Source organism: Salmo trutta, chromosome 35, assembly GCF_901001165.1.
Source record: "Salmo trutta chromosome 35, fSalTru1.1, whole genome shotgun sequence".
NCBI lineage: Eukaryota > Metazoa > Chordata > Actinopteri > Salmoniformes > Salmonidae > Salmo > Salmo trutta.
The window spans coordinates 21,646,397-21,661,198 of record NC_042991.1 but is presented as its reverse complement, the minus strand read 5'-3'; the positions used below and the strand labels follow the sequence as shown (position 1 = coordinate 21,661,198).

The 14,802-nt window shown below is 43.6% G+C and overlaps 1 protein-coding gene across 1 annotated transcript in view; it reads right to left on the bottom strand.

Annotated features, from left to right (window-relative positions):
* Window positions 1-13,533, bottom strand: part of LOC115174859 (sodium/potassium-transporting ATPase subunit beta-1-interacting protein 2) — a 187,366-nt gene extending 173,833 nt beyond the window's left edge. The window contains exon 1 of the mRNA XM_029733811.1: window positions 12,444-13,533. Coding sequence (XP_029589671.1) covers window positions 12,444-12,497 — 54 coding nt within the window. The 5' untranslated portion in view covers window positions 12,498-13,533. The remainder of the gene's footprint in view (window positions 1-12,443) is intronic.
* Window positions 13,534-14,802: the final 1,269 nt, after the last annotated feature.

Sequence of the window (14,802 nt, the reverse complement as noted above, 5' to 3'; positions counted from 1 at the left end):
AAACCCGAGACGTGTGTGGCAGGGTCTACAGGCAATCACGGATTACAAAAAGAAAACCAGCCCCATCGCGGAAATCAACGTCTTGCTCCCAGAAAAATTAAACAACTTCTTTATGCGTTTTGAGGACAATACAGTGCCACCGACACGGCCCAATACCAAAGACTGTGGGCTCTCCTTCTCCGTGGCCAACGTGAGTAAAACATTTAAACGTGTTAACCCTCGCAAGGTTGCCGGCCCAGACGGCATCCCTAGCCGCGTCCTCAGAGCATGCACAGACCAGCTGGCTGGTGTGTTTACGGATTCAATCAATCCCTATCCCAGTCTGCTGTCGCCACATGCTTCAAGATGGCCACCATTGTTCCTGTTCCCAAGAAAGCTAAGGTAACTGAGCTAAATGACTATCGCCCCGTTGCACTCACTTCCGTCATCATGAAGTGCTTTGAGAGATTAGTCAAGGATCATATAACCTCCACCCTACCTGATACCCTAGACCAACTCAAATTTGCTTACCGCCCCAGTAGGTCCACAGTGATGCAATAGCCATCACACTGCACACTGCCCTATTCCATCTGGACAACAGAAATACCTATGTAAGAATGCTGTTCATTGACAACAGCTCAGCATTCAACACGATAGTACCCTCCAAACTCATCATTAAGCTTGAGACCCCTGGATCTCGACCCCGCCCTGTGCAACTGGGTCCTGGAATTTCTGACGGGCTGCCCCCAGGTGGTGAAGGTAGGAATTAACATCTCCACCCCACTGATCCTCAACACTGAGGCCCCTCAGGGGTGCGTTCTCAACCCTCTCCTGTACTCCCTGTTCACCCATGACTGTGTGGCCATGCACGCCTCCAACTCAATCATCAAGTTTGCAGACGACACTACAGTGGTAGGCTTGATTACCACACTGACGAGACGGCCTACAGGGAGGAGGGGAGGGCCCTCGGAGTGTGATGTCAGGAAAATAACCTCACACTCAACGTCAACAAAACAAAGAAGATGATCGTGGACTTCAGGAAACAGCAGAGGGAGCACCCCTCTATCCATATCGACGGAACAGTAGTGGAGAAGGTGTAAAGTTTTAAGTTCCTTGGCGTACACATCACGGACAAACTGAAATGGTCCACCCACACAGACAGCGTGGTGAAGAAGGGACAACAGCGCCTCTTCAACCTCAGGAGCCTGAAGAAATCTGGCTTGTCACTTAAAACCCTCACAAACTTTTACAGATGCACAATCGAGAGCATCCTGTCGGGCTGTATCACCGCCTGGTACGGCAACTGCACCACCCTCAACCGCAAGGCCATCCAGAGGGTAGTGCGGTCTGCACAACACATCACCGGGGGCAAACTACCTGCCCTCCAGGACACCTACAGCACCCGATGTCACAGGAAGGCCAAAAAGATCATCAAGGACAACAACCACCAGAGCCACTGCCTGTTCACCCCATATCACCCAGAAGGCGAGGTCAGTACAGGTGCATAAAAGCTGGGGCCGAGAGACTGAAAAACAGCTTCTATCTCAAGACCATCAGACTCTTAAACAGCCATCACTAACATAGAGAGGCTGCTGCCAACATACAGACTCATATCACTGGCCACTTTAATAAATTGATTTAATAAAGGTATCACTAGTCACTTTAAATAATGCCACTTTAATAATGTTTACATATCCTACATTACTCACGTCATATCTATTGTATCTTGCCTATGCCGCACGGCCATCGCACATCCATATATTTATATGTACATATTCTTATTCCATCCCCTTACATTTGTGTGAATAAGGTAGTCGTTGTGAATGTGTTAGATTACTTGTTAGATATCACTGCACTGTCGGAACTCGAAGCGCAAGCATTTCGCTACACTCGCATTAACATCTGCTAACCATGTGTATGTGATCAATAAAATATGATTGGATTTGAAATATAGTACCTAAGATCCAAATTGGACCAACATTTTTTCTAACAATGATTTAGACATGAGGAATCCCCCAAAAATGGTCTAAAGCCACCCACGGACGCCCCACATCCCACGCCAATCCCACCCCAACAGTGAGTTTATAGTATCCGTTCTCTATGTCTGACAATAGAAAATTGTGTGATTGGTCTGTGTGAGGGGGAGAGGGGGGTGGAACAATGTAAGGAATGTCCCAATTTCCTGAAGATACCTGAAGAGACCCCAATGACGGTTAAGAATCTCTAGGTTAAAAACCACTGTACAAGATTGCTAAGAGTAGGCAATGCTGCGACTTTGAGTATTGTTTCTTCATCCTTCATCCTAATGTATTCCCAGTGAATGTGTTAATGTTTTTTTCCTCCTGTTCAGAGAAATTAGTCATTGAAGTTAGGTTTCTGTCCCATCCTACATCCTGATATTACCAGGTTCTGATCACTAGATATTAGGAACTATATTTATTTAATATTCTTTAAATCCTACTGTGTAAATGAAAATGTCCAATTTGGGTGCAATCAATTAGCTTGATTTTTCAGAGATCAAAATATACACTGAGTGTACAAAACATTAGGAACACCTTCCTAAAATTGATTTGCACCCCCTTACTCCCTCAGAACAGCCTCAATTCGTCAGGGCATGGACTCTACAAGGTGTCGAAAGCATTCCACAGGGATGCTGGCCCATGTTGACTCCAATACTTCCCAGAGTTGTGTCAAGTTAGTTGGATGTCCTTTGGGTGGTGGACCATTCTTGATACACACAGGAAACTGTTGAGCATGAAAAATCCAGCAGCGTTGCAGTTCTTGACACACTCAAACCGGTGCCCCTGGCACCTACTACCATACCCCGTTCAAAGGCACTTAAATATTTTGTCTTGCCCATTCACCCTCTGAATGGCACACACACACACAATTTCTTCATTTTTTAAATTTAAGTCAAGACCAATTGTCTCAAGGCTTAAAAATCCTTCTTTAACCTGTCTCCTCCCCTTTATCTACTCGGATTGAAGTGGATTTAACAAGTGACATCAATAAGGGATCATAGCTTTCACCTGGATTCACCTGGTCAGTCTGCCATGTCATGGAAAAAGCAGGTGTTCCTAATGTTTTGTACACTCAGTGTACTTCAACAAAATAATGTTGCAATAATGCTAATCTTATCTGTTTCTAACTATAGAAACAATTTCAGAACAATGGTGGGTGTCATCGCTTGCTGAAATGATATGGAACGACCAATTCGATCAGAGTGAGTGAGCGCTGAGTAACCAGTCCTCCAATCCCATAACCCCTCCATAAAAATCACCTCATGACGATAGCTAGGCCTGGCTCTGCAGGGCTTTGGTGGGCTTCTGGGCAGAAATATAGCCAAATCCCTTGCACTGAAATCTGCTTTGATGGAACCCTGTTGATTCCTTTGAAAGACTCGGCAGAATCAAAGGATTTGGTCAGGATTCCAGGGCTTTATATAGGCCCTTACAGCAGCCCTGCACTGAAACCATATCATAATTCCTCCACATACTGTAACGCTGGGAGAAAGCACCTAATAGTATTTGCAATTGAAAGGGACACTTTGCAGGTAAGCTCATGATTTTATAAAAAAAAACGTCTGACCATCTAGTAATCTCAAAGCAGAGCGGCATTTACTAGGTTTTCATATCACAGCCTACAAATCAATATGGGAGACATTGGGTCCAGACCTGGCCAGCACTAGGACCTCTGGGCTACAGTGAAGCCATCTCAGGGTGTTACCCAGGTGACTGGCAGACAAGCTGGCTGACCTCCGCTGACCCTGACTAACTGGCCCCAACCCAGACCCTGGCCCTGCATCTGAGCCCCTGCTCATTGACAGATCACACGTTGGAATTGCTTTCACAGCTCTGGCAACCTGGAGCCATGCACGTGGCATTATACCCTGATCTGTCCTTCAACCGCCACCATCAGCACAGCATTATGAGCAGCCATGATCGGGTTACCAGCGCCGCACAGACAATCAGCGTAAGTGCCTTGCAGAGGTGTGAGAGAGCCCAGTCGGCCCACTCATTACTGCCGCTTCCATCATTCATAAAATATATTGTATGGGGATTGGACACCTGACATAACAGGCTTCACGAATATTGTCTCTCACCATTTCTATCAATCAAACTATAGTTTGCTACTGTCATTGTAGGTTTTTATGTGGGGCATTTCTGAGAGTGACGCGTCTGACTTTGTATGACTGTGTTTACTTGTACACTCACGTTGTTAAAGTCTGGTAGTCCAACTGATTAGGTCAGATTCCAGATTCCATTACAGAGCATGAAGAGAGTACATCCAGATAGTTGCTGGCTGAAACAGTACACTCTGTGTGGTGTGTAGTTTATCCCCAGTGTTAAAGCAATACAACAGCAGGAAAAAGAATAGGATCGGGATTACAGAGGGACTAGGAACAGAGTAATGTAATATGGTTAAATCAATTCATACAGTATATAATCTGCTTGTTGCTCAGTAAAACACATCACAGCTAAAACTATGTAGAGGAAGGAAGCCTATGGGCTGGAACACACATAACTGGTAGACTTCAGTATAGTACAAACCTCTGGCTAATGATCAAGCAGTAGAATGATTTTTTTTTTCTTCACATCTCTATGTAATGTGTGTAGCCTAATGTTGTAATGTTTTTGCACCATGGAATTTATGGACCACAATGGAAATAAGTCTCTGCCTTTTTTGTGTTATCCCTGTCATGTTTTAAAAATATATGTACTGCGTGTATGTTTTTTTTTACTGGCAAAACCAATCAATTAATCAACCAATCAGTCAACCAATCAATCAACCAATCAATCAATCAGTCAGTCAACCAGCCAATCACCAATCAATCAAACTATCAATCAACCCAAACCCCCCACCTTGACAGAATGTCCAAATCAGACGTTATGAGGGCCACATGACAAAAGAGGCCTCCTTATTTCCCGAGGCACAGTACAGACACAGAGGCAGTCTTGGGGCCTTTGGCTTCCTCCAGCAGGAGATTGGATGTCATACATCAGTCTTCAACAACCACAGAGCTACACAGAGCAAGACCAATCTAGCTTGGTACTGTCACAGACAGACAGGCATTATCTATAAGCTTAGTGAGAAGAGCGGGATAACAAGTCTACCTCCCCAGGCTGTCTGGGGCTGTTGTTTGTGAAGGTCATCACCCTGTCTCATTATAATATCTGGGTAGTAAGTGAAAACTCACACAAGCCAAGTTCGTGCATGCAACGCCTTGAGTTATCCTTGTGATTTCACTCCTACAAAGACCGCTGAGTAATATTCCCTCTCACACGCAGTCCTTTCATTCTAAGCTACACACACACACACACACGCAACACACACATGCATACACATACACACCACAGAAGTGGCTACAAGAACAGTTACATGGTTTGATTCTCCCTCATCTCCCCCGCCATGTCTTGTTTCATATAAGCATCTTTGTTTTGGTCTCAATGGGATTACATACTCAGTGTTTTACCGCTGCAGTCAGAGAGAACATCTCCAGGGATTTAACACAGCAGACAGGTTATACAGAGGCACTATGGGTACCGGTATTCATATTTAATGGGGAACAGGCTGTTTATTATTAGATTGTAAAGTTTGGGAACACTGCTTTTAGGAGAAGATTCATAGGTAACAACTGGAGCTTGAAACAGTCAATTAAAATATTGATCTAACAACTATACATTTTTTTCCCAAAATAACAGCTTTCTGTCAGAATAAAAATGACTCACATCATAAAAGTATCATTTTAAACTGGGTGGTTCGAGCCCTGAATGCTGAATGGCTGACAGCCCTGGTATATCAGACCGTAAACCACGGATATGACAAAACATTGATTTTACTGCTCTAACTACGTTGATAACCAGTTTATAATAGCAATAAGGCACCTCGGGGGTTTGTGGTATATGGCCAATATACCACGGCTAAGGGCTGTAGCCAGACACTCCGATTAGCGGCGTGCATAAGAACAGCCCTTAGTCGTGGTATATTGGCCATATACCACCCCCCCGTGTCTTATTGCTTAAATATAACACATTCTTTGACATGTTATCATGGCACAGGCCCCTCATCTCTTGAACAGTCAGTTGTCATTGTTCCTAAGCATCCCTGAACCAATCACAGCTACACTGTTTACGTATCAATCCATCCCTCTAATAAACAGGTAGGCAGGTCCTCACAGAGACATGGCGTCTGCCCTACATCCCCGCACTCAAGGCTCATCGCTGAGGTCAAACCCCATGTAATGAGAGCTGTCCTCAGAGCCGTGGACGTGCCCATCTACAGCGCCATGTTTACTTATCTCTGGCCTTAATCAGTCATCCACTAGCTTAGTCATCCCATCCCCATCCAGCGGCTAGCTCTGTTTATCCCCCAAGGTCCTCCAAAATTACCCTGCAGAATGCCTCTGATGTGCCTTTAGACCTGTGGCCACTCAGGCCTGCCCTCGTCTCTCTACAACCGCCTCTCACATGCCTCGCTGCCTCATAGCCACTCTACCGAGCCACATGCTTTCATTGCATTTTCACAGCATTCTGACAACAGTCAAATGGCCGGAAAGAGATTGAGCAGGATAGAATAACAACTTTGGTTGGCAGACTGCATTTAGTTATCAAAAGTTAACGCCTAACTCACAGTGCTGTTGTCAGACAAAGCTGGAATTTTTAGTAGCTTGTCCAGCTGTCAGAAGTTGGGAGTCCAATTTAAATACCTCTGCAGTTAGACACATTGTGCTGCCTGCATTTCTTGCCTGTTACTTGCTGTTGCTAAGATACACTGTCATTTTTTTATACTTCAGCTCAATGGAGAATTACCCTAACAAATAGACAGCAGCACCGGGGTTCATCTCATTGTCCTTGTACTACTGTATGTACTGAAGGCATCTCTCCTGTCAGCAAGATAGACAGGGATGAGAGGATAGGTTAAGGTAAAATTGGGGGTTAAAAGCAATGGGCATGAACTTTCTAGGGTGACGAGATCCTCCCCACACACATATTCACAGCACTCATAGTTATGGGTCTTGCTAAGATTTGAGGGATTTATAACATTTTGAAGAGTCATTAAATCTTTCTGCCTTCTTAGATATCAATGGCAGTACAGGAAGATGATTGAATTTGCTCTTCTCCACATCAAGGACTTTCTTTACATGACAGGTAGCTTTCTGTGACATTACCTTCATCTTTCTGACTGCATAGACCACCAACTGGCAATGCCTCAGTTACTACAGAGGTTGGCAGACAATGCTGAGAAACAAGCCACCGCTCCTCTAACGTTATGTAATCTCTATAATTTGTGCAGAAGGGGTGGATGAGTCAATCAAATTAGAACAGGTAGCTGAGACCGTAGCATAGGGGTTTACAGTGTGTTAGTTCCCTCAGCAAAACCAGTGTAAAGGCTGAAGGGATGTGTCTGGATCTGATAGGACTCCGTGGCGGAAAATAATGCATTCATTGTAATAACCCATGTTAGAATCTAATCAAGGGATGTTATTACATTATAATATGGTTAGTGGTGGTACGACAAATAGCCTCAGGATATAGTTCAGTAGACTCATAAGCCAATAAAACCTAATGAAACATGGCACCACTCTGCAGTTACTCCCATATATTTCTATATAAATAAATGATCCTTTGATCTGCTAACAAGCATACTGTACTGGTTCACTTGGAACAAGAGGCTTTTCACCTTAAGGGGTAAACAATAAAAAACAAACCAGGCAAAACCGAACTCTCCATTTGGATAAACGCAGGGGGTTTTGCAAGCCAGGCAGTAAATATTGAGAGAGAATTTACCGACCAACCATCTGTCAATGCTGAAAATCTAAAGTCATGTTCCGAGCCAGCTGATGGCAACTTTGTAGCTGTTGACAGATTTTTGATAGGCTAATGATGACGCACAACCTGCTTTTTTTCACTATCGGAATCAATAAAGTGTTGCTGTCAGGGCCTAATTTAAAGCCTTGTTGTGTTGGAAGCCAAATGCATAAATCTAGCTTAGTATGTTACAACTGGGAGAAAAACAGCCAGTAAAAAATGAAACCAACCGCCTACTATTTAGACAGATGCTATCCCCAAAGAGATGAAATACATTAAACAGAATTGCAGAGAAGTAAACTTCCTAACACTGAAGCTTGCTAGGCTAAACTCCATGACAAGAATGAATGCATGAAATGGAATACAGGGGAAACATAGCGGAGACAAAATGCAATTATGCATTTGCAGCCAGTGCAGTGCTATATTCATTAATACCTATAATATCATATAAGTGTGCTGTTGGCAGGTTTGGTACTGCAGAGCAGAAGACAAATATGGGCCCTGAGGTGAGGAATTTGGACAATTTATGCCAGTCATTCCACAGACATGGCTTTGCCATCACGATCAGGGATCGATCCTTCATTTTCCTCTTCTCTGGAGTGAATTCGCATTCTGATTCCTAAATTCAATGAAATTCTCCACCAAGACTGTTAGGGCCCAATTTGTAGATGCATCTCCTCTATGCTCTTTTATGATCCCTCCAGATGTTTGCTTTGGATCACGTTGTCAGGATGAACGTTTAACGGATATACCTGAAAGTAGGCATACCAATCCTAACAAAAATGTCATATTGTGCATCGGCAGAAACTTCTTATGCTAAGTGGATACATTTCTTCAGACTCGATTCCAGATTAATTATAAAGGCATGCCCATTTACTATTCGCCCGACCAATTAGTTTACAATATCAGTCTAAACACATATTCCCAATTGTTTACCTGCCCTGCTTCAATGATCTACAGCAAGTGGACCATAAATAACTAACTACAGCTCATTCAGGAATGCAATACCAACTTGGTCAATAACGCTGTAATTGCTGTGTACCTCGAGGCTTTTTGCTTGGACTTAATTAGTCTATTGGAGATTCTGCCCCTCCCATAATTTGACTTAGACTTGAGTGTCAGTTTGCTTGAACATAATACCTTAATGGAAATGCAGAAAATACCTAAATACTCTAGTAATGATGCACTGATACGGCATACAATACTACATACAGTGAATGAATGTAATTGGAGGGCATGTAAATGAGCAGGCCTCCTGAGCACCATCCCCTCCTCAGAGAGCCACAGCTCCTTCAAGAGCAGAAGTTCAGACCTCCCACACCTAGCAACCACACGGAGACCAGCTGCCAGTAGCCAACATCAGTCAGGAAATTACATCTTCAAACATAGCCCAGCTTTCATGTCCCCTATTTCAGATGTAAGAATAGTACAGGGTAAGTGCTCTGGACAGTTAACAGCTTTCCTTAGGAATGTATTGACTGCTTTATAGGGTTTAATTCATGCCACACACACGGCCTACCCAGCTGTCTTTGTTTAGCCTGCAGGCATGTCTAGGGGTGACGCACACAGTTAACATTCCCTGATATAAAAAGCTGGAATCAAAGAACTTAGGGCCAATTATCTTTTAAAGGTCCAATGCTGCAACCATCTGGTCAACAGCTTCCTATCTACTGTTCCTCCCAGCAGCCACCTCACCCGGCTGCTGTTTCAACATCATACAACAATGAGACTATCCCATAACAACACAGGGGGATGAGTTGTAGTTCGTTGGTGGTCGTAACCAGCTGTAACAGAGGAACTTGACTTCCAATGGTTAATGCCTTTCCTTTCCAGCAGATGCTGATGAGCCATGGCAGTGTTTAACTTTCACTATCAAATAACAAAGATACAATAAGAGCTGGGGAACCGGGCTAATTTACACTACTGAGGAACCATATTCATATAGATATGCGATCCCTGCTTCCACATAAACACCAACAGGGGGTAGAAGGAGAAGCTAGCATATTTAACAGTTTAACATATATTTACTTATATGTGTGAAAATGTGTGAAGCTTTTTCAGTGGAACATACCAGCAATGTGACATTAACCGCTATAAATGTATGTAGTATGAAGCATACTTGATAGGTTAAGCTATCACAAAAATAGCCTAGAGATAGAAGAAATACACTGTAAACTAGACAGCAATTCAACATGCACATGATGAGGTAATTAATGAAAACTGAATAATAACTGAGAGGTTCAAAAGCAGGATAAAAACAGGTCAATAAACCCTACATTGTGTAACATTTCATTTCATAATTGGTCATTTAATCAGATACACTTGAACAGCACAATCTCCTCTTAATCCTTGTTCAGTATTGTGTGAATTAGCCCCATATTAAGATCCATTCTGAAGCACGGATTGAAGCACAAACAAAAGAAAAAATGCAACTGTCGTTATTAAACAATTTTAAAAGCTTTTCCTCATGCTTATTTAGCATGGATCATATGGTTGGACAACAAATGGTCCCTTTGAAGTCGTTTTGAGAGCATTAGTTATTGGTTGTTTAAGTGTTGTGCTTACAAATATACTGAGTGATAGGCGATGCTTGAAAGACCTAGCATGATAAATTGTTAAGTTCAAATGGTCTAATCAAGGCACATGCATATATTGCAATAATAATGAGGCCTATTTTTTTGGTGCATAATTGCTATGCTATAATATGACTACACATCAAATGGTTTGGAAATAGTTTACAAGTTCTGACATCAGCCAAGGCCAAGCAGTCAGCTCGAGTTAAAGGGAAAAGCACAGATGATTAGATAAGCCTAACAGGGCTTTCCTACCGACTCCAGGAGTCTGTTACCAAAAATACAGCTGCTGCTTCAGAGCATTAACAAAACACTTACTGCTGCTGCTGCTGCTAAACGCGGCCTAGTGGAAAAGGATGCATTCCTACTGCAGCTTTGAGACACCACAGATGTGTTTGGAGCGAGCAACCCTGGCATGCAGTAGGTAGGCTACACAGGACCAGAGAAGTGTTTGGCTAAATGCAGCCTGTCAGGAGGATTGGGAAAGGTCATCTCCAGCTCTGTGTGCATGAGAGCTCATTGATCATAGGGATATCTGTGGGTGAGGCTGGCCAAGGTATCACTGCTTCAGAACAACTCCAGAGTGGGCTTTCAGACACAGCTGTCCTGTGATCTCTGCTGAAATCTCCCACATCAAACACCACTCACTGAACAGAACAGGTACACGGTGTCTGTGGAGCACCAACATTTTTCATCAGAACATACGAAAAAGTCTGAGTAAACTAACAGTAACACATACGGAGACATTTTCACTACAACCAAATATACTTGCAAATATTTCCTTTTCAAGTGCTAAGAGAGGACTAAAACCCTCTTAGAAAGGAGGTGGCTTATCATTTTCTGTAAAAGTGTAGCAATCTGCTAACCATGTGAGGAGAGCAGACCTATAGCTAGGTCTCTAGCCAGGAGTACTGTGATCTGTAATTAAAACTCAAGGGGGGTGGCCTCGCCCACCATGACTCGGCTGAGTCTCTCTAAGAGGGGCATGTTATAAGACATGTATAGCCATCTGCACATGCTTAAGGGGCAAGCTGAACAAAACTTGGAATGTCATGTGACCTATCACGCTAGGGTGATTTATCAAAGATACCAGCTGGTGGATAGTGTTGAGATTGTCACCACCACCTACTATCAGTTAAGTGACAGTGAGTCACTGTAGGCTAAAGGTCACATTTTTTTATGATAAAAGAGACATCCTCATGAGTGGTGAAACAAGAGGCATGTACTAGGCTACTTGCCTCTCCAAAAGACCCGAACACCTGCAATAATAGTCCATCACCTCACCTGCCATCAGCCACTGAATGTGATAAATGTTACCCAGAATACACTATGTTGACCAGCATCACTTCCAGTACATTTGAGTCATTGATGATTGCATTATCAGTTGCAATCCATCTAATTCCACAATAATCCTACACGACTCTTAGTCAACTCCACGATGGGGTTGAGCCGCGACTAGTGTGGGCATTAAATAAAAAACGACTGATCTCAGCACCCAAAGAATAGCCCGCAATTACAAAGAACACTGTAGTTTGTAATTGCGGGCTATTATTTGGGTGCTGAAAACAGTAGTTTTTTTTTTAACATAAACTACATTTTATGTGGCGTCGGAGCTCACACCGCCCACACTAGTCGCTTGTGAACTAAATCGGTTTAGGTTTATTTTGACATTTCTCACTATCCGACTGTATAGCGGAACCATTCACAAACACAACCCATCCCCGCCATATCACCATGCTTCCCTGGCATCTGTCCCAGGTGGTACAGCTGGTAAGAAGCCTCTCATGCGTGCAGTCAGTGAGCACCGGGAGGAGCAGATGCGTGAGAGCGCCCCTTTTGCTCCAAATGATCATATTCCCCCGGGAATGATCCGCTCTCTGAATTGTGGATTCGGTCGTACTACTGGGCAAGGGTGTTACAGGCCATCTTAACCATACAGTTATTGATTTAGGGCGGAAGAGTTGACTTAGGAGTGCATGTCCGCAGTTGGCTGCTATACAGGGAAGTAGCTATATATCACCCTCATCGCATCTCCCCATAAGGAAAGCCATTACGCATGTAATAATTCATATCATAAACTCACCAATTGCATGCCACAGATAAAGGCCAGGGTGCATCGGCCACTGCAACAACCCATTGTGTACTGTCCACTTTGGATCTCCGCTCCACGTGGGTCGCTGTAACTCCCAAATCCCCGAATCTCTCCGTTGGTCGCCCGGGCAGTTCCAATGACGCGACCACACTGTACAGCGGCGCGCGTTTCAGGCAAAAATAGATGAAGACAATTATGATTGGCAAAACAATTTGATAATATATATTATGTCTCAACAAATAGTGGAGAACTTTGAATTAGTCATACGGGTCCAGCTGTTCAAAATTCTGAAAGTCGGTCAGCTCTTAATTAGCAGAATTAGGCCTACTATCTGGTTATTATACGTCTGAGCAGTCCAGGGATAAACTATAAACTAGAATTAAAGCCTCTGAAAATGTTCTACAAAAAAAATCCAATCAAACATGGTCCAGAATAAAGTGCCAGTGGGCACTAAGCAGAATAGTATCCTATCCTGAACACAGTGGCCACTTGAAGAAATGAACTGTGTCAGGCTATTTCTGAAAGGGTCCTTTGCTGAGAAACAAAGCACACCAGTGTTCTTTAAGCCGATGGGGTTCTTCTTATTGCTCCTCCCTCCACCGTCGGGTTGTTCGGGTCCCAGTCTGCAACTGAACTAAACAGCGCGCGCCCTTTACTTTTCACACAGAAAGGCTATGGACAATGTAGAATTCAAAGCAGTCCGCCGTTATTTTCCCTGCTTAAAGCTCTCTCATAGGAGGCATGCTACGAATATGAGAATTTCAGTTATGTCCAAAATCGGTGGTGCTTAACACAGTCCTAGTATCCTCCTCAGCAGCACTGTGCATCTTCAGTAGCCCGGATTTCATAACCGCTGATTGTCCCTTGATGGACATGTAACATTGTTCACTTACACATAGAGAATCCCGGTCATATACTGTAGATATTGTCGGTAGGACAGACAGTGCAGTAAAAAGACGGACAAAAGAGAAACGCGGTTCACCTTGCGCGGTCGCCAGCCCCACCATCTGACGCTCCAGATTGAATGAACCACACGCAGTGTTATACACCGCAGGGAAGCCGCTACGTTCCTTTGAGCCGGAGATGAGATATAGAGTGCAGCTGAGGACCTGGCCATCACTGAATACACTGGATTAGCCCTCCGTTCCGATTCGCACTGGGCGTCAGTGGCAGGGAGTTGATTTGATATCGAACTAATGATACTTTTGATTCATCACCTGTAAATCAGGATGACAGAGAGTCATCCAGAACAACACCTCAATTAAATGAAAGTAAAAAAAGGTTAGCCTATTGATGTAGCCAAATAATAATAGGGCAATACTAACAGGCCTTTAATTTAATTAATTTTAGCGGACAGTTTCATCCAAAGACATGCACATGCTGTTCCAAGTCCAACCATAGCCGCCGGAAGTAGGGGTGCTAAGGTTTTTGCAGCACCCCCTGATAAACTGAAATTTGTGAATTAGGCCTTTATTACTCCCATAGGGCGGCGCATAATTGGCACATCATCGTCCGGGTTAGGGTTTGGCCAGGGTAGGCGGTCCTTGTAAATAAGAATATGTTTTTAACTGACTTGCCTAGTTAAATAAAATAAAAAAATGTATTAGTGGAGAAAAACACTCCTCAGCAACCTCCCCCCCACCCCCCCCACCCCCCATCTTCCTGCGGCCATGAGTCCAAACATCATGTTCAACCCATGAGCCAAACACATATGACTCCAAAGTGGCCTCTGAAAATAACATGCACTAATGGGTACATTGTAGAACAATTGCCTGTTCTTCCATCATGTTGTATACTCCCCCTCATGTCTTTTGATTGGCAAGGACAGTTATCATTCTCTATCGCTTTCTCTCTCTCCCTCTCTGGTACACACACAAACAGAGCGAGAGAGAGCACACACATACTTACAGACATACGCACACACGCACACTCACTCACGCACGCACACACGCACACACACGCACACACACACACACACACACATAAGCAGCAGTAGTGGTGTTTATTACATGGCTTAATTATTGTAGTAATCTTGAGTGACAGTATCATGTATTTACTGTCTGATATCCTGGGGGTAATGACTAGTGGCAGCCATGCATCCTCCTTGGAATGATTTTTTTAGAGAGAAATGGAAGACTCTTGGCATGGCTCATCCATTGTAATCTCAGAATCGTTTCCTTAAATGAACTATGAAACTGATACATACAGAGATATAGAGAAAGGTAGAAATGTTTTTATCTGTCATGGCCAGATGCCTGTTGGTGCAACACTTGGGATCTGTCACTGAATTGCTGTGATATTTTAACTTTTAAGCTGGATGGTTGTCATAAACAATTTGAGGCAAACGTAT